Source organism: Bos javanicus, chromosome 29 (genome assembly GCF_032452875.1).
Source record: "Bos javanicus breed banteng chromosome 29, ARS-OSU_banteng_1.0, whole genome shotgun sequence".
NCBI lineage: Eukaryota > Metazoa > Chordata > Mammalia > Artiodactyla > Bovidae > Bos > Bos javanicus.
In genome coordinates this window covers 20401856-20424603 of record NC_083896.1, presented here as the reverse complement: position 1 = coordinate 20424603, position 22748 = coordinate 20401856, and the positions used below count along the sequence as shown (strand labels likewise).

Sequence of the window (22748 nt, the reverse complement as noted above, 5' to 3'; positions counted from 1 at the left end):
TGCTTTGGGTCTGTCTCTTCATTCTTTCTGGAGTTATTTCTCCACTGATCTCCAGTAGCATATTGGGAAAATACCAACCTGGGAGTTCATCTTTCAGTGGGTATGCCTAGATGACTCATTCTGTGTGTGTGTGAATTTTGCGGGGGAGGGTTGAGGAGAGGAACAATAAGCCACTTTCTTTAAATATTACCTTTTAAACAGTACACTTCTTTGAACAGGTTTCTGTTTTTTCTTCCTGCCTAGAATAGCTGGATGTCTGACTCCCAAAGCAGAGATTAAGCTTTTCTCTTTCACTTCTAGACTAGTTGAACTCTTTTTTTGTTTGGCTGCAAAGTTCATTCTTGTGCAGTTAAAGGAATTTTAATCTTGACATTTGAAAATGTAAATGAAATTAAGTCTCTAATTCATGTTTTTGTTCTTACAGTCAAAAAAAATTCAGTCCCAGCTGAAGGAGCTTCGTTATGGGAAGAAGGATTTATTATTTAAGGTAAGCATCTTTCTCCCTACTTCCTCCAGCTGGCTGGTTCAATACCTAAACTATAATACTATTTAGCTTAAATTTAATTTCCAGGTTTTCACAGGAATTAGAGTTATATTTGACTGAATTGAAGGTGCTTTCATTTTATTGCCTACTTAATTAATGGAGATAAATACAGATATGGTTTCCTGGGTACATTCTTAATCAAAGGCAGACTTCATTTCAAGGTGTTTAAAGTCTCTTTGTAAACTTCAATTACTGTAATTCAACATTGAGGAATACTGCCTTTCAGAATGCTTTTACATTACAGTGAGCATATATTGAACACTTTTCAAGAGATCAGGTTCACTGGCGACCTACATTCTTGACTTTCAGAGATCCCTGCATTAGTCTCTTTATTATAATCTTTATATTTAATCATGGTTGATTGATTTTCATTATTTATACTTTCCTTTACAAGACTGTAGGTAGACATCTATCACAAACTATGGTTATGGTTAACTGACTAATGGCCTCCAAAATATATCCATTGCTAATCCCTAGAACCTGTGAATGTGATATTTTATGGCAAAAGAGACTTTACAGATGTCATTAAGTTAAGGATCTTGAGGTGGGAAGATTATCCTAAGTTATCTAGGTGTATACTGAGTATATTGCACACGTTTTTAATAAGAGTAATACAGGATGGCTTAAGTAAAAAAAAAAAAAAAAAAAAAACGGATTATGTAACCTTTGGAGAAGTTGGAGGAGGAAAGACAATGCAAAGGATTTTCCCACATAGCCTCTGGGATAAACAGCCCTTTCAACACTGATGTTGCTCGTAAAATTCATTTCAAACTTCTGACTTTCCAAACTCTTAAGAGAATAAGTTGTGTTGTTTAAGTCACTGAGATCAAAGTAGTTTGTTATAGCAGCAAAAAGAAACTAATACAGATACTTCCTTTTATCTCCCTTGAGCAGAGAAGCTGAGCCTTTACTTGTGCTTGTGGTACACCTGCATTCCCAAATGCAGTAGAATAATAGAATATTAGGCTTTTCGTACTAGGAATAATACTTTGTTTAATAAGTAAATGTAAATTAATTTGTGTGTAATATCTGTTTTTCAAAAATGTTTCCACTACAGTGATCATTCCAATCTATCTTCAGGTTTAATTTGAGATAATTCTTCATGTTATTTAATGTTTGGAAAATTCTTTAGTTTTTCTGTTGAAAACAGTAAAAAATAACTTCTCACTTTTCTCTGACACATTTACTTTTGGATTAGAGTCATACAAAGGTGTTCCTATGATGAGAACCAATATTTATTAAATTCTTATTCCATGCAAGTCATGAATCTGGGAATATTTTACCATTCAGTCATTCATAAACATGCTTCCTGTCATTCCTTTAACCTCTTTTATAACAAAATGTTCTTTAGCACACCAAGGAAAATGTGAACTAATTCTCATTAATGCTCTCTGACTCTCAGCCCTCTGCTCATTGTATATGATAGATAAAAGAGGAAAATCCAAGGTATTAATGTTTTCCTGTGTACCATCAATCTTTCATACTGAGACTCGCGCTCAGGGTATCTTGACTGTTACATTCAGCTCAGCTTTAGCTTTTTGCAGTCATCAACAACAAATAATTGAAATTGGGGGAAAAAAACCAACTGTGTGTGCATGTTTATATTTGCAAAGAAATGTCTAGTTGTTTGATTTGCTCAACACAATAAGATTAGGAATATAATAAAAAAATTCCAAGCTCCCTAGAGCTGGTAAGTTTGCGGTATTAGGCTGGGAGATTTATGTAAAGATAGAAGATCATATGAGGCTTTTTAAATTTTTTGAATATCAATTCTCAAATTGAAGAGTTAGAAAAGTTTGGAGAAAAGAATAGGAAGATCCAATAATTTTCCATGATTTACTTCTTTGTTGTATGACAGCTCTTTGGGCTTCCCTGGTGACTCACATGGTAAAGAATTGACTACAATGCAGGAGACCCAGGCTCAGTCCCCTGGGTTAGAGAGACTCCCTGGAGAAGGGAATGGCTACCCACTCCAGTATTCTTGCCTGGAGAATGCCATGGACAGAGGAGCCTGGCAGGTTATAGTCCATAGGGTTGCAAAGAGTTAGGCATGACTGAGTGACTAACAAATTCACTTTTTTCAAATATAGATTAGTAATTTATCAACTTTCAGAAATTACCCAAATCAGGATTTGTTGAAAATGTGAGACATTATTTGTAAGCCTTGTTATTTTATGTCAATTTGAGAAGAACACTTATACATGCAATCAGGTGATTGCATATGAATAGACCATGAAGTTGCATAAATTAGAATGTCATCCCATATTCCCTTCCCAAACAATTTAATCTCTAGGTTTTTATTACATCCAATAGCAGGAGGTCTAGAAGCATGGCAATTTTTTAGCTAAATTAACTTATTTAGTAGCTAAACTATGTCAGCAAGGACCCGGAGTTGTTTCTCTGTATTTCAGACTTTTTCATATCATGATAACTGACTTGTTCTAAACTTTAATTCCTCATTGTACAATGATAGTGGCTAAAGATCTATGTCACTGTGTACAGAGTCAAAGAAAAGGGTGTGGGGGAAACATTTGTCCTTAAGTGTCATAATTTTTATAAAGGAAGTACATTTTTAAGAAGTCTCCCCAAACTTGGGTGTGCATCTATGTATAAAAGTGAGACTTAAGTGTTTTCAACTTCTATTGTGAAAAACTGCTTTTTTTTAAGAAACCTAAATTGTTAATGGAGAACCACCCAGACAATTTCTGCTGTAAGGTACTCATTCACTCATCTTGGGACAGCTTACATTTATATCATCTCATTTGCTAACTTTTGTATCAACAGTGCACATTTTAGGTATTGTATAAACATGTTAATTGAATGAATGAAAACATACCTACATATGTACATGCACATGAATATGTAGGCCAGGGCAGTAGATAGTAGAAACATTATAATTTTGTGACCAGAATCTATCCATGCACTTATTCAAATGAGTCCACAAAATATTTTTGGTAATAACTTGCTGAATCTTGAGATAAGTAGTAGAATATTTTATTTCCCTGAAGTAGTTTCCTGAGCATCTATTCAATTTTGAATAGATTTGATGGTTTTTAGTGAAGATAATATGTGAAGGAGCAGTGCTTACCACTAAAGCACATGAATTTTATCTTAAAAATAATGGAATGTGCTGACAGTTGCAAGGCCGGTTGATAAATTCAGTGTCCTTATTAATGTTTGAGGGCTGACTTTTGACTGAGAAAGGCAGCCAGCAGCAGTAAACATTCTATATTAAGGAAAGAAGTGAGGATCTTCAGATTATTTGCCCAGGACTTGAGTACTTTTTATCCTCCTTAATTCAATTTGGAGTTGACATTCTCTGGAATACCTATGCTCCATTGTGCTATTCTGTTTTACTTTTACATATATCTATTTTTTTAATTTCTATAGTATTATTTTCTCATTATAGAAAAATGTCAAAACATGTCTAAATGTATAAGGCCAAACAAACAAATAAAAGCCCCAAACACTTAAAACCCATCACTTGGAACATACTCAATATTTTGAAATTTTTATTTAAATAAATATTAAGAAAGAATTTTGTTTTTAAGTAGCCCAAACCAAAGGTGCTGTGTAATTTATATTCAATTTCTATATGTACTATAGGGTTTATAAAATATTTAACAATTATTTTATTTTTCACTTTTTCTAACTTAGTATTCATATTCTATATTATTTTTATATCACTATTTAGTTCCTTTTGTATTAGGCATATCTGCTTTGTGATTAATATATGTATCTGTTAATAATCATAATATGTACATTATATACATTCTGCTTTTTTACATAATTTATAAACGTATCTTTTATTTACAAAACAGAAACACACTCACAGACTTACAGAACACACTTAAGGTTACAGGGTGGAAGAGGAGGGAGGGAAGAGATGGGGAGTTTGGAACTGACATGCACAGGCTGCTATATTTCAAATGGATAACCAACAAGGACCTTCTGTTGGTTATAGCACAGAGAACTCTGTTCAATATTATTTAACAACCTAAATGGGAAAAGAATTTGAAAAACAATAGATACATGTATATATACAACTGAATCACTTTGATGTATACCTGAAACTAACACAACATTGTTAATCGACTATACTCCAACACAAAATGAAAAGTTTTAAAACTGTGTATTATGACAAAAATTGTGTATTACAATTTTAATTCATGCTTTGATGAAAAATGTTTTCTTATTTTTAACTTGAGGTATAGTTTTTATTGAACATGTATCCAACTATAAAGTAATTCACTAAAGTTATTGAAAAATTGTAATGTTATTGATACCTGATATACATTATTTTTGGATTTGGATTTTTAACTTGAATGGAGGGTAGCTGACAAAAATAATCACATATATTTAAAGGATACAACATGATTTGATACACATATACAGTGTGGGATGATTATCAAGATTAAAATAACTAACAACCCTCACCTCACATAGTTAACTGTTTTTCTGTATGTATAAGAGAGTGATTTAGATCTACTCTCAGCAGTTCTGAATGATACAATACCCCATTGTTAACCATAGTTCCCTATCCCATCAGTGTATTAAGAAAAAAAAATGTATTTAATTAAGGCTTTTTTGGACATATCCAGAGAACTGGGCATTCTCATTAAGGAAACAAGAATAAATGAAAGAGGCTTCTGGTGGCACAGACAGTAAAGAATCCACCTGCAATGCAAGAGACTCAGGTCGGATCCGTGGGTCGGGAAGATCTCCTGGAGAAGGGAATAACTGCTCCCTCCAGTATTCTTGCCTGGAGAATCCCATGGACAGAGGAGCCTGGTGGGCTACAGTCCGTGGGTTCGCAAAGAGTTGAACACAACTGAATGACTTAACACTTAAGTAAATATATTGGTCTACTGAGGCTGACATAAATAGTAACTTGGACCCAGTGGCTTAAGAACAAAAATTTATTTTCTCACTTTCTAAAGGCTGGAAAATCTGGGGTAAGTCTGACAGGTTTCTGTTAGAAACCTGTGTCCTCACATGGAGGAGAGCTAACGAGCTCTCTGATGTCTCTCCTTACAAGGACACTAATCCTACAATATCAGGGTCCCACCCATATGACCTCATTTAACCTTAATGACCTCATTATAGGTCCAGTCTTCAAGTACAGTCACATTGAGGGTTAGGCTGTCAACATGAGTTTAGGGGAGACAGTTCAGTTCATTGCAGTGATTAAGTAATACATAAAATAAAGCAGTAACAAACCTTGAGAAATTATAAAATGAAAATTACTGTTTTAATTTGCCATAAAAATGATTGCTGGGCAATTTAAACATTTACTTTGAAACGTAATCCATTTAATTTCATTTATCAATACTTACTTTTTGTTGTTATTTGGGTCATTTCAAAACAATTTACATTAATGTTTCCTCAGTTCAGTTCAGTCTCTCAGTCACGTCCAACTCTTTGTGACCCCATGAACCGCAGCACGCTAGGCCTCCCTGTCCATCACCAGCTCCTGGAGTCCACCCAAACCCATGTCCATTGAGTCGGTGATGCCATCCGTTCATGCCTCAAAATAAGTCTATGATCACTCAGGGTATGTGACACTGTCACCTTATCATGTATCAGAAAAACAAGACCAAGAGAAGGTAAAAGACTTGTCTGAAATAATAGAACTAGTAAGTGGCAGAGTGTTATTCTAATCTAAGTCCTGTGACTCCACTATGTCACATTTTTCACAGTTATATTTCTACTTTGATTCTTGGGGGGATTTATAGATTATACTTTTCAGAACTATTTTCTACTGTACTCAAAAATTAAAAGGGCACATAGAAAACAGACTTGTGGACACAGTGGGGGAAAGAGAGGGTGGTACAAATTTAAGAAAGTAGCATTGACATATATAAACTAAATATATATATCAGATCAGATCAGATCAGATCAGTGGCTCAGTCGTGTCCGACTCTTTGTGACCCCATGAATCACAGCACGCCAGGCCTCCCTGTCCATCACCAACTCCCGGAGTTCAGTCAGACTCACGTCCATCGAGTCAGTGATGCCATCCAACCATCTCATCCTCTGTCGTCCCCTTCTCCTCCTGCCCCCAATCCCTCCCAGCATCAGAGTCTTTTCCAATGAGTCAACTCTTCGCATGAGGTGGCCAAAGTACTGGAGTTTCAGCTTTAGCATCATTCCTTCCAAAGAAATCCCAGGGCTGATCTCCTTCAGAATGGACTGGTTGGATCTCCTTGCAGTCCAAGGGACTCTCAAGAGTCTTCTCCAACACCACAGTTCAAAAGCATCAATTCTTTGGTGCTCAGCCTTCTTCACAGTCCAACTCTCACATGCATACATGACCACAGGAAAAACCATAGCCTTGACTAGATGAATCTTTGTTGGCAAAGTAATGTCTCTGCTTTTGAATATGCGATCTAGGTTGGTCATAACTTTCCTTCCAAAGAGTAAGCATCTTAAATATATATAGAGACATATATAAAATAAATAAATAGTGGGAAGTTGCTGTATAATGCAAGGAGCCTAGCCTGGCACTCTGTGAACTGGAGGGGTGGTATGTGGGGTAGAGAGGCTCAAAAGGAAGGAGATATATATATATATATATATATATATATATATATATATATATATATATATAATTATGACCAGTTTGCTTTATTGCAAGACAGAAACCAACACAACATTGTAAAGCAATTACCCTCCAATTAAAAAATATTTTAAATTTAAAAAGTATTAAAAAGGCAAATATGCATAGATGGAAATATAACTTGTCCACATAAAAATAATCTGTCAGAAACTAATATTCAATGCATTTGCTTGAAAATATAATGATTTTTATTACAAAAATAAGATGTTTTCAGTTTAGAATTGGTAGTTGCTTAAAACAGCAGATTCTTTTCTAACTCCCTATATTTGTATTATCTACTCTACTAGTTTTTAAAACTACAGTATTGTTTTAAAAGTATGTTCTGTGGTTAAAAAAGGAGAAATTTAATTGACCTTGCCCAAATCAACCCAACTTTTCAGACTTGCTCCTCCCCCATGCTTTAAAACATAAAGCCAACTAGCCTGACTTATTTTCTTATTGTTCACCAGATAATGGAATATATATGCATGTTTAAATGTTTTAAATATATGCATGTTTCTTAGCAGAAGTCATATCAAATTTAAGTCTACTAAACTTTAATTTTTCTCCAAAAATTATATTCCAAATACTGAAAGTCACTAAAAGTGCAGGACTTTAAAAGAAGCCAAATGCAGAACTTTATAAAGTGACTTACTGTGATTACAGAACTTCAGTCTAAGTTCCAGACTTCATGTTCATTCAGTCCTCTAAAATTATTGGTTGAGAATGCATTATCTGTCAGGCACTGAGCAAAGTGGGTTTTTTCCATTTGACCAAGATTCCTTCACACTTCAAAGGGATTTAAAGTCAGTGGATGAATTTCAGGACGATATTGATTCCTCAGAATTTTTTCATAATTCTTATAGATTTGCATATGGCACTTTTCTTGGAGAGGAGCTTATATAATTTATTAGATTATCAAATGATTTATACATATCCAAAAGTTAACAGTTTAGGAATCATTGCTCTACATCCTGGCCCTCACCTTCTACCACGTTAAGCATGTTTAGGCAGTGATAAGCAGAGCCATCTCTGGCTGTTATTGAGAATATTGTGCTTATTCCAAGTTTCTGTGTTTTCTTTCTTTGTTCACTTATTAGAAAACTCAGGTGTGTTCTATAACTGCCAGGTTGATGATTCTGTTAGAAATTATTTTTATAAAATTTCTATAACTTTAAATAATATTTTTAAATTTTACCACTTTAATCACATTTTATCATTAATTCATAATTTGAATAAAAAGTTATGGCCTATCACATAGGAAAATAAAACACGTTAAGTGGCTTAAGCCAGGTATTGTAAATACATTTTAAAAAAGTGAATCTCTGTGTGTGTCCCCACCCCATACCCTGTGCCTGCCTATCTTTTACCTTGCTAATGATTCATGGGGTTCTTTTCCATTGAGCTTAGATCTAGTCTGGGCATCATTCTCATTCCAAGCAACTCCTAAATGTTAGTCACAGTTGGTATCTATCTGCCATCCCTGAATGAGCTCTAACTATTTTGCATGTAGCCAGTCTCCAGTTTCTAGAAAGAGACTCTGCGGTATTTGCTCACTATTTCCCTACCATTGTAGCAAATGACAACCATTACACGTTGCAAAGTCTTTGTACAGAAAAGGTCTAAAGGCTAAGGAATTTAGGGAATAAGTGAAAGTGAAGTCCCTCAGTCGTGTCCGACTCTTTGCGAACTCATGGACCTACCAGGCTCCGCGGTCCATGGAATTTTCCAGGCAAGAATACTGGAGTAGGCTGCCATTTCCTTTTCCAGGGGATCTTTGCAACCCAGGGATCAAACCCAGGTCTCCTGCATTGCAGACGGATGCTTTACCATCTGAGCCACTAGGGAAGCCCACTTAGGGAATAAGGCATAAGTGTGAATCTTTCTGCAAAAAATCTAAGTGAGTACAATGAACTTTAGACCCGCCCTAGAACATTTCTTCTTGGGTCTAAGATACTAGAATGAGCCTTGAACTGCTGACCTTTGCTACCCCTTCTTCTTCTATCCATAATTTTCCATATATATCTGGGTTTATCAAACTATCCTCCCACTGTGAGTGGCCCTCAGTCTTTGCTAGGTTCAGCTGACTTGGCACAGGTACCTGCTTGGATCATATATAGAACAATGGCATCATGAGACCTTTGGGAAAAATCACCTTTTTCTGTGGCACTTGACAGGGAGACTGCTATTTCAGTTCTAGGCACAACAGCCAGCAATTGCTGCACTCCTTTCTTTAGGTCCTAAATAAATGCTTCTATTTTAAGTACATTTAAACATTTTTTTTTTTCAGTGAGAGACATCAGTTTCTTCTGAGTAGTCTAAAAGTTCAACCTGTACTTCTGATCAGAAGTTGTCTTAAGTTCTGAAATTATAGATTAGCAATTATAACCTTTCATAGAGTCAATTTGAGCATTAGGCGTACTGCTCAGGGACATGTGCCATCCCCAGATAGCTTTTCATCTCTAATTAAAATAGAAAGCAATTACAATACTATCTCTGTGCTAAACATAATTCTTTATTTTGAATATAAAATGAAAAGAACAATGAAGAAAACACACAGCAATTTCATGCATCATACAGTTTTTAAATGCCTTGTTTTCTATATCCTTTATCTTAACAGTGAAGCCAACCATAATTTTAGAAAACAAGGGCAGATTTTTGTTCTCCTTTGAGTACTTCTTTTGGTAAGACATTTAGATGTTCTCCTTTGTCGTGGCAGGAGACATTTAAGAAGCATATTTGTGAACCTAAATTTTCATTCCATTTCATTTCATTTCACTGCTGTTGCTCAGTTACTAGGATGTTTCTTAAACTACGCATAATAAAAAAGAAGAAAACAGTTACCTCTGAAGGTAATTGAATGGAAAGCTGCTGCAACAGAAACAATTTAGAATAATTTTAAATAGGAAAATTCTCCATAAACTTCATAGTTTATGAAAAGGAATATGCTGCTTATGAAGGCAAGAGCAGAATCTGTTAGTAGTGCATCCTGGGAGTCTTCTTCTGTATCTTCTTCCCTACTATTGTCATTCTAACTTAACAAACCCCATTTGAAAAACATATCAGATTAACTTGTTACATAAATTTTCAACAATATAGAGCCTTCACATTAGAAGGATCCTATAACACACCAAACTCCAGTTCTTGCACAGTATTGGCTATTATCCCTAATATAATGATTCCCTGGTGGCTCAGTGGTAAAGAATCCACCTGCAATGGAGGAGACAAGGGTTCGATCCCTGGGTTGGGACGATCTCCTGGAGGAGGAAATGGCCACCCACTCTTAATATTCTTGCCTGGAAGAATTCCATGGACAGAGGAGTCTGGTTGGCTCTAGTCCATGAGGTCACAAAGAGTCAGACACGACTGAGCACACACACACGTCCCTAAAGGCATTGACTCTGCTTGTAAATGTCCAGTGATTAGGGTTCACAACATTCCAAAGCAGGTGTTTTCCTTCTTACAGAATTCTGATTATCGAAGAATCCCCTTCTCACACTCAAGTGTATTTTCTTTATATACCTGATTCCCACAGAGATGCCAAGCTCATTCTAAAAAGTTATGTATTTTTCCCCCCCAGTCTCCTCTTGTGGTTTCTTCCTTATTCTTTGTCTCTAATTGCCCTTTCTATTCTTCATGCCCTTACCACTAAGACGCCTTCAGAAGGAGAATTTCATTATATGATGTAATTGTTTCTCAGTCTGAAAAATATTTGTGGTTTCTTAACCAAGAGTAGAACTCAGTTTACTGCTAGTGATGAAATAACCTGGGGAGGTGAAGTGGGGTGCATTATTTGAGTAGGCAATGAAACTCATTTCAATGCTCAGAATTCATGCTCCTTAAGCCAAAGCCACCATTTACAGTCACTAGCACACATTTTTCAGTTTTCTTCCCAATCACGTAATCTCTTCCTTTTTTCTTATTGAGGCATACTTGACAAATGACAGTGTGTTGGTTTCAGGAGTACAACATAGTGATCTGATATTTGTATATGCCACAAAGTGATCAGCAGAATAAGTCTAGTATATATCCATCACCATAAATAATTGCAGTTGTGTGTGTGATAAGATCTTTTAAGGAAGATTTATTCTCTTAAAAACTTTTAAATATCCAATTCAGTCTTACTAACTATAGTCACCATGCTATGCATGGCAACCCCATGACTTTTTTTTTTTCAAGTTCTATTTTTTTAATAAGATAGAATAACATTTACTTTTTAAATAAAAGCGATACACAATAAACCTAAAAATACAAAATAAAGTCACAATTTTTCTGGGAGTTTGTACCATATGGCTCCCTTTACCTATTTCATCCACCTCCCATCCACTGCCTCCAGCAACCACCAATAATCTTCTCTTTTGTGAAATCATGACTAGCATATGCTCCCATCCTGCCCCAACCATTGCTACTCCACTCCTCTAGAAGTAGAGTATGAAGAATCCCTGAGGCTGGAAAAATCCATATGGGATATATTATATATGTGTAGAAACTCTATGATTATGTAATATTTGGGGTGAAATCTTTTAGCTTATTCAGTGCTTCTTGCAGCAAGTTAGATAAAACTTGGCACAATTAAGAAACACTTACTGTGGGGCCTAAGAGTGCTTTGCAGGCTACAAGAGAAAGAGAAAACAGCACAGCTAAGACTAGTTTACAACTTTGACCAATCTATGTGTAAAAAGTCTTATGTCAACCCTAAGCATCATCTACTGAATATTTATTTTGTGTATTTCTTCTTCCTTAGTGAATGTAGCTTGATGTGACAAAAATAGTATGTGCTTGCAGTCAGGGGATCTGTGTTCTTTATTATTTCTTTCCCTTGAAAGTGAGAGTCGCTCAGTTGTGTCCGACTCTTTGCGACCCATGGAATATACAGTCCATGGAATTCTGCAGGCCAGAATACTGGAGTGGGTAGCCTTTCCTTTCTCCAGGGAACCTTCCCAACCCAGGGATTGAAGCCAGATCTCCCATGTTGCAGGCAGATTCTTTACCAGCTGAGCCACAAGGGAAGCCCAAGAATACTGGAGTGGGTAGCTTATCCTCACACCGGGGTCTCCTGCATTGCAGGCGAATTCTTTACCAACTGAACTATCAGGGAAGCATCTTTCTCTTACCTGGAAATTAAGGTTAATTAGTCACATAGCCTTGTTGGGTATCAATTCTGTCAGTAAACTGTGGATAAGATCAATACACACACTTCAGAGGTATTTAATAGGATCAAATGAGATTGTATATCAAATTAATTCTGTAAAATATCTTATAACCATTCCATTATCAATGAGTTGTTTTTGTCTTTTATTTCCAGAGGGAAATATATTTTTTTAGATAATACTAGATCACTTTTTCAGAGTGAAACTATTGTTCTTAGTTGCATTCAAGAATTATGTCATAACTTTTCGACTCAAACCTTCATGGTTTGTAGTCCACAGCATATATAAAACTTTATGATATAGAGTTGTTTGGGAAGCCTGGAGAAGAACAGTTAGTTCATTTTCTTCATTTTAGGCAAATGTGTGTGTATACAAACACAGACACATACACATATATACAAAGGCAAAAGGATCTTCAGAACATTCTAGAGAGATCTCATATTTTTAAAGTATTTATATAGTAATGAAATACTAAATGATAAAGCCTTTTAGAAATGAAATTGTTGGGATACATTTTTTTCCTAATAAAGCTTTACATAAGTTTTTTTATTTTAAAAAAATGGGATGTAGAGACCAAGAACTAGATGCAATTTCTTAATATAATTGCACTTGACCATTGTTTGGAACAGAGATGGGAAAGATGATAGTCTTCTTCTTTCAAACTGCCTTTAACGTATTGTTTATGGGAATAATAAATGGAGACTGTCTCTACTCTAATCTCATTAGTTAGTTATGTAAGAAGCCTTTGCTTTAAATAATTTGGTTTCTTGCTTGGTTTTTATCTTGGACAAATTTGATATGCTGATATACTGATAATTTATTCATTAAAATCTATAAAATCTTCTAAAATAATAATACTGACTTTAGTCCTCTGTCTTTTTCTTTTTGTTTCAAGTTGAGCAGAAACTGTGTTAACTCATTATTATAACACTCCCCCTTTCTTCATGTGTTGAATTTGCTCATATTTTAGGTGCATTGTGGATAACTGTGATCTTATATGTGATGTTTTCACTTATCTGAGCCCTTTTATTTGCATACTGCTTGGATTTTAATGTTAATCTGTAAGAGTTTGGTGGTAATCAAATACAGTCTTATAGACTGCCTATTCAATTATGGTTATTTTAATAATGATACTCAGCTTTACTGAATGAGAATGGTCTGTTGGTATTTCATAAATTTTAACATAATGCAGGGACCACCCATATGTCTTGTTAAAAGGATATTCTGAGTCCGTAGGCCTGGGATGGGGCTTGAAATTCTGCATTTCAAGCAGGACCTTAGGCAGTGCTGACTCTATTGGTCTATGAGGCCCTAGGGCATTTAATTAATCTGATGTTAAAGAGTTTTACTTTTCTTTTTCTTAATTTAAAAATTCTTTAGACATTGCGTTAGAGAATGAAGGAGCATTTGAAATGAGATGATCTGAGTTCCCTTTCAGACTTTTCAGTTAACTTAACGAATGTTTCTTTTGTATATGGACCTTGGAAAGCAGGTATTTGCATTTGTTATTTAACATCTGTCCTCCTCCCCCTGCCCTCCTTTACACTGATCATAGCTGACATTTTGTAGCAGACATAAGAGAAACAAAACTGACTGGACTCCCTCAGTAAAGGAGATAGGCTAGTTTATAATTAGTCTTAATACATTATGGTAAGTGTTTTTTTTTTTTTTTTTCCTGAAGTATGGTAAGTGCTTCCCCCGCCCCCAAAGCAAAATTAGTTTATTTGGGAGGTGAAAGGGATACCAGAAGGAGACTAGGGAAGTGAGTTAGGGAAGGAAAGAAGGTCAGTAAAGGGTCCATTATCAAGGCATCCACAACTGAGAGTGAGACAGCTCCATGGGAAAAATATGAAAATGAGACCATACACTTTAGAATAATACGCTTGTGGCATGCTGATTCCCAAGAGTCACAGGCTGGGGCCTGTTCCAAGGTGGTGATAATTCTTCATCACTTCCCACTGGCCCTGAGCATGGCCAGAATGCCTTTTAGTGGTTGGGGATGGGGTGGAGGAAATCCCTCAGTCATAGATGCAGATACAGGCACTTATCCATAGTCAGGAGCACACTGAAAGATTGGCAAGTATAACAGTGCAGTGACATAATATATTGTCATTAAATATGAAAAAGAAGTAAGCTGTGTGCATATTTATAAACAGAAAAAGTTGTCAAACAGCACAATACTATCATGCAGTGTCTATAACCATGCAAAAGCAAAAACTAGTTATGTCATTAGAATACACAGAATCTTATCTACCACTCTTGGAAGATAGGGCATGAGAGAGATCAGTAGGTCAATTACTACATCAGGACCAGCATCATGGAAGAGTGACATTGGGTTAGATCTTGAGGGCATTGCAACAAAGTCTATGCTTGACATTTACTCAGTAAATATTTTGAAATGAAGGAAATAGGAAAGGAGGGAAGATTCAGTAAATGAAGAATGCTATCTTTCTTGAGAAAACAGCATAACATACATCGCTATTTAATAAGTTATCGTAGGAACTTTTTGAAATATATGGTAAATGTGGAAGGAAGCTAGAAGAGATTGAGAAGACAAAATTATGCCAAATCATGAGGGGCATTAATGGGCATATTAATAATTTTGACTACATTAAAAGATGCTCAACATCACTAATTATTAGAGAAATGCGAGTCAAAACTACAATGAGGTATCTCCTCACCATGGTCAGAATGGCCATCATCAAAATCTCTTGTTGTTGTTCAGTTGCTAAAGTCATGTCTGACTCTGCAACCCCATTGAGTTCAAAAACAATGGAATATTACTCAGCCATAAAAAGAACAAAATAACTCCACTTTGATTGTTGTACTGAGTGAAGTAAGTCAGATACAGGAAGACCAATATCACAGGACATCAGTTATATGTGGAATCTTAAAAAAAAGGATGCAAACAAATTCAGTTACAAAGCAGAAGTAGAATCACCGATATAGAAAACAAATCTACGGTTACCAGGGGATAAGGGAGGGGAGGGATAAATTGTGAGACTGGAATTGACATACATATACTACTGTATATAAAATAGACAACTAATAAGAGCCTACTGTAGGGCTTCCCTTGTGGTCCAATGATTAGGAATCTGCCTGCCAGTGCAGAGGACACAGATTTGATCCCTACTTCGAGAAGATCCCACATGCTTCAGAGCAGCTAAGCCCATACACCACAACCCCCTGAGGCCTGCATGCCCTAGAAAAGCCACTTCAAAAAGGAGCCGTGAGCTGCAAAGAAGAGCGGCTCCTGTGTGCTGCAGCTAGAGAAAGCCTGCGCACAGCAAAGAAGACCCAGCACAGCCACAAATAAATGAGTAAATAAATCTTTCAAAACAGAAAAAGAGCTTACAGTACAGCACAGGGAACTCTACTCAATACTATGTAATGGGCTCTATGGGAGAAGACTCTAAAGGTATATGTATAACCGCACACTTGAAACTGCTGCTGCCAAGTCGCTTCAGTCGTGTCCGACTCTGTGCGACCCCATAGACGGCAGCCCACCAGGCTCCCCCGTCCCTGGGATTCTCCAGGCAAGAACACTGGAGTGGGTTGCCATTTCCTTCTCCAATGCATGAAAGTGAAAAGTGAAAGTGAAGTCACTCGGTCATGTCCGATTCTTAGCGACCCCATGGACTGCAGCCCACCAGGCTCCTCCATCCATGGGCTTTTCCAGGCAAGAGTACTGGAGTGGGTGCCGTTGCCTTCTCACTTGAAACTTAAGACATTGTAAATCAAATACACCCAATAATTTTTTTAAAGAAAATAATAATTTTGAGAGGAAAGTGTCAACAATTTTATGAATAGTTGCTTCTCTTTGTTAGTGGGAAAAATGGTCCATTTCCTGATGGTTTGTATTTGGATATCAGCTTCCCTCTCGGATCTCTCGGATTCCTTCTCCTCCTCCCATGGGGCCTGGGCCATGGCTTATCTTTCCAGTCAGTGAGGTGTATGCCAGCAGCAGCTTGACACTGAGTAGGTGCTTCTGACTGATCAGCAGGCCTATAGGTTCTGGTTCTGTTTTTGTTTTTTGTTTTTTTTTAAACTGGTTAATGACTTAAAAATGTCTTCTGACTTCAAAGTAGGTATAAGACAAAAGGAGAGAAGAAAGAAGACTGATGATATAGAAGCATTATTCTCAGACAGCAGACCAAAAATAATATAAAAACCCACATTACAATCTAATATTTTCATATTTCTTTTTAATAAGCAATTTAATGAAAATGGAAACTGTATTGCTACTTAATGGGGTATAAAATTTTTCTCATTTAAAATTATCTACTAGGCTATGAAAAGAGAAGTAGAATAAAATATTCTGGGTATTAAGGAAAAATGGGAGCACTTGGATCTGTCTTACCTATTTTAGGCATTTAGTAAGCCTGTATTTTATTCACAACTGTTCTTACTATCTTCATCTCCAACCCATATAAGAGATAGGATTATGCATCAGTTAGTAGCAGAGACTCTGGAATCAGGCTTCTGTGTCAATTTCAGTATGGATTTGAACAAGATAAGTAAACATATGTCCTTTTTTTTTTCTCACCTATAAAATGAGATTAATGATAGCTTCTATATAATACACTTTTTTGAGAATCTAATGATACAATAGTATCTGATACATGTTAAATGTGCAGTTAGTATTATCTATTATTGTTTAAAAAACAGGATCATTCTTTTCATCATAATATTGATAAGCATGATTTTGTGATTCTAACACTAACTTAGGTAGAATCCAGACTTTCTACTCTTGAGTTGAATAACCTCATTGAGCTGTTTTTGCAGCTGTAAAATGGCAAAATCATTACTACTCTGTAGAAGTGTTGGTCGTATAGATAATGTATGTGAATCAGCAACTGCCTTCATCTTCCTTTCTAGTTTATTTTTTCTTAATATATACAGACAGAAATATAAATTTTTTGCCCCCCCCCCCTTTTTAATGTTGCTCATAGGCAAGGCTGAGAGAAGATTGAGAGGTACTGTTTTTCCCTCCATTTGCCATTTAATCATTACTTTGGTTGTTTCCCGTTTGGCACTATTGTGAATAATGCTGCTATGAACTCTCAAACAGGAGTCTTTGGTGCACACATATTTCCATTGTTCATGAGTAAATTCTGAAGTAAGATAGTTAGGTCATATTGCTATGTTTAATTTTGTGAGAAACTGCCAAATGTTTTCTAAATTGAATGTAGAGTTGCATTCCTAGCAGTAGAGTGTATCAATGTACTCTACTTTCCTGCCAATACTAGTTTGGTCAGTCTTTTAAATTTGACCTTTCTAATCATGTATCTTCATCAAGCATAATAATTTATTATTTGCACTTCTCTAAGGTTAATGATATTGAATAATTTTCATATGCTTATTTTACATTTATATATCTTCTTTGAAATGTCTATTTAAATATTTTGTTCTTTTTATAAAAGTGTTTTATTTGTGTATTGGATTGTTTTCTAATAACTGAATATTAATAGTTATTATATATTTATCCTAGGTAGAAGTTCTGTATCAGATGTATATTTTGCAGGTGATGCCTCCTACTTTGTGGCTTGAATTTTCATTTTCCTAGCTGTGACTTTCATAGAAGGAAAAAAATGTCTTATTTTTTATTAAATCAGTTATAAATGTTCCTTTGATATTAAAACTTTTTTTGTCTATCTAAGAAATATTTGCTTAATCCAGGGTCATAAAGTGTTGCCTCTTTGGGCAAGGTTTGTGTTTTCTTTTAGACATTTTATATTTTTCGGCCCTATACTTAGGTCTGTGGTCCACTTCCTTGAGTTTTGCATAAAGTATGAGTTGGTGAATTGGGAGGACCTTTTCTTCTATATTGATATTCAGTTGTTTCAGTTTCACCATAATTTGTTTTTAACATCGTGATGATTGAGCTGAGAACTGACCAATGATGGTAAGAAGCATACCCAGAGCAGTGCAGAAACACACCACTTCATTCATGGGTTTCTACATGGGAAGTCCACATACAACTCTATTGATTAGGCGTATGCTATGACTCCTTGCTCTTACACTGCAATGCAACACTTAGGTACTTTGAAACTAGACTATGCAAAAAATTTGCCACTGACTACAGTGATTTTAGGCAACTTCAACTTCTGGGTCTTAATTTCTTCATCTGTAAAATTGGGAGAGCTCATATCTTTCTTCAGTGCCTTATAAATGTTACCTCTTCTTACCCGCCTCTTCTTCCTTCATCTTTTCTTCCATTAACATATTGTTTCAATCAAGGAAAATGTTTTTTGCCCAGTTCTCTTCTATGCTACTGTAATGTAGTGCTCTGAGTTCAGCTGTCCCGTGCTGGGTTTTACTGTAATTATCTGTGTGTCTGCAACCTTTCTTTATAGAGGTAAAAGCTCCTTTTTTTGTGAAAAGAATTCATCTAATACTGATTTATTCTAATTTATCTAATAAAAAAATTGCATGCTGCTGTTCCTGCACTAATTGCTTCACCTATATGCTATGGGCTAAAAAATAATAAGGTATAGTTTTTCATTCAAAAATTCCACAAATAATAATAGCAATTACTATTTTAAATGTCAAATACTGACCAATATGCTACTAACATACTTACATGACTATATATGATCTTTCCTTTAAGGCAGTGGTTTCCAAACTTACATGCCCCTTAGAATCATGTGAAAAAAAATTTTTAAGAAATTCCAAAGCCCCGGGCTTGACTCCATACCAATTAAATAAAATGTCTGGAAATGGGGCAAAGTATATTTTTACACTTTCCAATTACCTTCAATAAACCGACAAGTTTGGGAACCACTGCTTTAAGGCCATTCCTTCATTATCAACCACAGATTTCAGATGAAGTAATTGTGTGTCTCTAAGAGATTAAAGCATTCTGACTCCAGGACCCCATGCAGTCAAACATTATGTTTTATGAATTGCAATTAAATTATGCATATATAAGATTATATATTCACATACACATACTTATAAAGTAAGCATATGTCATGTATAAAGACAGATTGGAAATATATGACAATTGATATAGAGAGAAGAAAAATTGGAAAATGTCATATCACTTTTGAGGATGGTTGTTGATATTGTCGTTGGAGCATTTAAGAAACATTTTGAAGGTAAGTTGACATTTCACCTGAGTTTGGGAAGAGAAGTAGTTATGCAGGTATAAAATTGGAGAAGTTTCTTGGAGGGAAGATGTGGAGGCTTGGCTGCATGGTCTGAGGAATCAGAGAGCATGAAAAATCTGAAATTGACAAATAGTAAAAGGAGCTAGCAATAACCTGGAAAAAGCTGAGACAAGGAGTCAGAGCAGAAAGGTGTATCTAAGTGAGGTATTGGAGTACCTTGTATTCCAAGTTCAGGGGTTTAAACTTTACCACTTATTAGCTTTGCTGAATTTAATTGAAGATTAATGTGGATAGAGTCACCATTAATGCACATCATATGCTCATATCTACATTTATGCAATTTTGATTTTGAGCATATTGTAATAGACAGCAGTGAGTACCAATTCTTCGCTTTAAATCTTGCAAAGAAATCCTAAGTTATTTGCAGGCTGGAAACCACATTTCAGCCTTAATTGCCAGATGCCACTGGCAAGAAGCACATTTCCCTGAATAGACTCCTATTTGCCAGTTCCAAAGATTAGCAGTATAACTGAATGTCAAAATGCATCCTCCCATGCTCCTCCCTGCTGTTTTCATAATAAGGAAACCTACAAGGAATGAAGCAGGTGATCTTACTTAACTAATTGGAACTCAGAAGCCTATAAGAATAAGCAGAGAGATGTTTCCAATATGACTACACATTTATTTATAACTACACGGAAGAGTAATTGTAAAATTTTCCTTCTAAATGTTTTTTTCATATTAATATTCTTTGTGTTGGTTCAGACTTTCTTCACCTTTGCAGAGTCAGTGGCAGAGTTCCCTGACTTCAACACGTTACTCCTTCAATGTTTCTTCCACATTGTCAAAAGAAGTGTTGTCGGTTTAAAATTTAAATTTGTCCATATTCCACTTCTGAATCCATCATTATTTGTCTAGCCATTATAGGATAAAGTCCAGCCTCCTTAGATGGTTTGCAAGGACCATCACTACCTATTACTTCAGTTCAGTTTAGTCGCTCAGTCGTGTCTGACTCTTTGCGACCCCATGAGCTGCAGCATGCCAGGCCTCCCTGTCTAACACAAACTCCCGGAGCCTACCCAAACTTATGTCCATTTAATCAGTGATGCCATCGAACCATCTCATCCTCTGTCGTCCCCTGATCCTCCTGCCCTCAATTGTTCCCATCATCAGGGTCTTTTCAAATGAGTCAGCTCTTTGCATCAGGTGGCCAAAGTATTGGAGTTTCAGCTTCAACATCAGTCCTTCCAATGAATATTCAGGACTGATTTCCTTTAGAACTGACTGGTTGGATCTCAAGAGTCTTCTCCAACACCACAGTTCAAAAGCATCAATTCTTCGGCGCTCAGCTTTCTTCACAGTCCAACTCTCACATCCGTACATGACTACTGGAAAAACCATAGCCTTGACTAGACGGACCTTTGTTGGCAAAGTCATGTCTCTGCTTTTGAATATGCTCTCTAGGTTGGTCATAACTTTTCTTCCAAGGAGTAAGCGTCTTTTAATTTCATGGCTGCAGTCACCATCTGCAGTGATTTTGGAGCCCCCAAAAATAGTCTCTCACTGTTTCCACTATTTCCCCATCTATTTGCCATGAAGTGATGGGACCGGATGCTATGATCTTAGTTTTCTGAATGTTGAGCTTTAAGCCAACTTTTTCACTCCCCTCTTTCACTTTCATCAAGAGGCTCTTTAGTTCCTCTTCACTTTCTGCCATAAGGGTGGTGTCATCTGCATATCTGAGCTTATTGATATTTCTCCCAGCAATCTTGATTCCAGCTTGTGCTTCATCCAGCCCAGCATTTCTCATGATATACTCTGCATATAAGTTAAATAAGCAGGTAACAATATACAGCCTTGACGTACTCCTTTTCCTATTTGGAACCAGTCTGTTGTTCCATGTCCAGTTCTAACTGTTGCTTCCTGACCTGCTATTTCTTCATTGACATCAAACCCTGAATCATGGAAGTCTTGCATTTCTTGTAATTTTCCATACCTTATCTATGCTTTTCTTCAGATGTTTTTCTTTGTGTTTTCATCCTTTTTTGTTCCCTTTGTTAATTCTTAATTTTTAAAAGTTTTGAGACATATATAATATAGTATAAAACTAATCTATTTGATTTGAAATATTCAGGGGTTTCATTTTATTCACATACTTCTACAGCTATCACCAGAATCAAATTTTAAAACGTTTTTGTTTAATTTTATTTTATTTTTAAACTTTACATAATTGTATTAGTTTTGCCAAATATCAAAGATATGCATGCCCATTAATAGTTACTGTATACTCTCCTTCACCCCTTGCCCATGGAAACTGCTTGTTAGATTTCTGTCTGTCGATTTTCACATTTTGAACAAGTCATACAAATAGAATCATACAATACTTGGTATTTCATACCTGGCTTCTTCGACTTTGTATGTTTTCAGGTTTCATTCATTTTGGAGTATAGCTAGTTATCAAATTATAGCCTTCCCCCTTTTTGATATTATGAATAATACTGAGTCAAATAGATTTGGTTCTTTTTCTTTTATCCAGTATGAAAATCTCTGTATTCTGGTTGAATGGTTTTATGCATTCACACTTGGTGTTATGTATATGTTTGAATTTAAGTGTATGTCACCTTTCTTTTTATTTTCTGTGCCTCATGACTACTTTGTTATTGCTGTGCTTATTTTATTGTCTTCTTTTGTATAATGAAATATCTTCTAATGTAATAATTTAATTCCTTTTTATTAACTATATTTTTTGAGCTGTGTTTCTAATGCTTCTTCTAGGGCTTACAATACACCTCAAATTATCAGTATCTACTTTGGATTCATATTAACTATTTCCAGTGAAGGATAGAAAACTTACACCTATATAGCTTCATTTTCTCCACACACACTCTTCTCTATTATTTTTATTCATATTTTAACCATGTTTCTCTTTTGTCTTTAAAGAAGTTGAGAGAAGAAAGTAAAGCAATTAAAGAATTTAAGAATGCATTTTATTAGCCTTTTTATTTGAGATGTCAGCTTCTCTTTATTTTCACTATTCCTGTGAATTTAAGTTACCAAAGTTATCAATTTATTACTACAGTTCAGCTTTGTTTCCACTTCTCTTATATGCTATTATTGTCAAATATACTACATTTCTATTTGTTACATGACCAACAATGCAATTTATGTATCTATATATCTATACCTATATGTTTATGTATATTCCTCTCTTTTGGGCTTCCCTGGTAGCTCAGATGGTAAAAATCTGCCTGCCTGAAATGCAGGAGACTCAGGTTCAATCTCTGGGTCAGCAAATGTCCTAGAGAAGGAAATGGAAACCCACTCCAGTATTCTTGCCTGGAGAA

General features: G+C 35.7%; 1 protein-coding gene across 2 annotated transcripts in view; it reads left to right on the top strand.

The window, feature by feature from the left end:
- The window catches only part of LUZP2 (leucine zipper protein 2), a 518912-nt gene that overhangs the window by 404575 nt on the left and 91589 nt on the right, over positions 1–22748 (top strand). For both annotated transcript variants that reach the window (XM_061406186.1, XM_061406187.1), the window contains exon 7: positions 425–487. In XM_061406186.1, coding sequence (XP_061262170.1) covers positions 425–487 — 63 coding nt within the window. The remainder of the gene's footprint in view (positions 1–424; positions 488–22748) is intronic.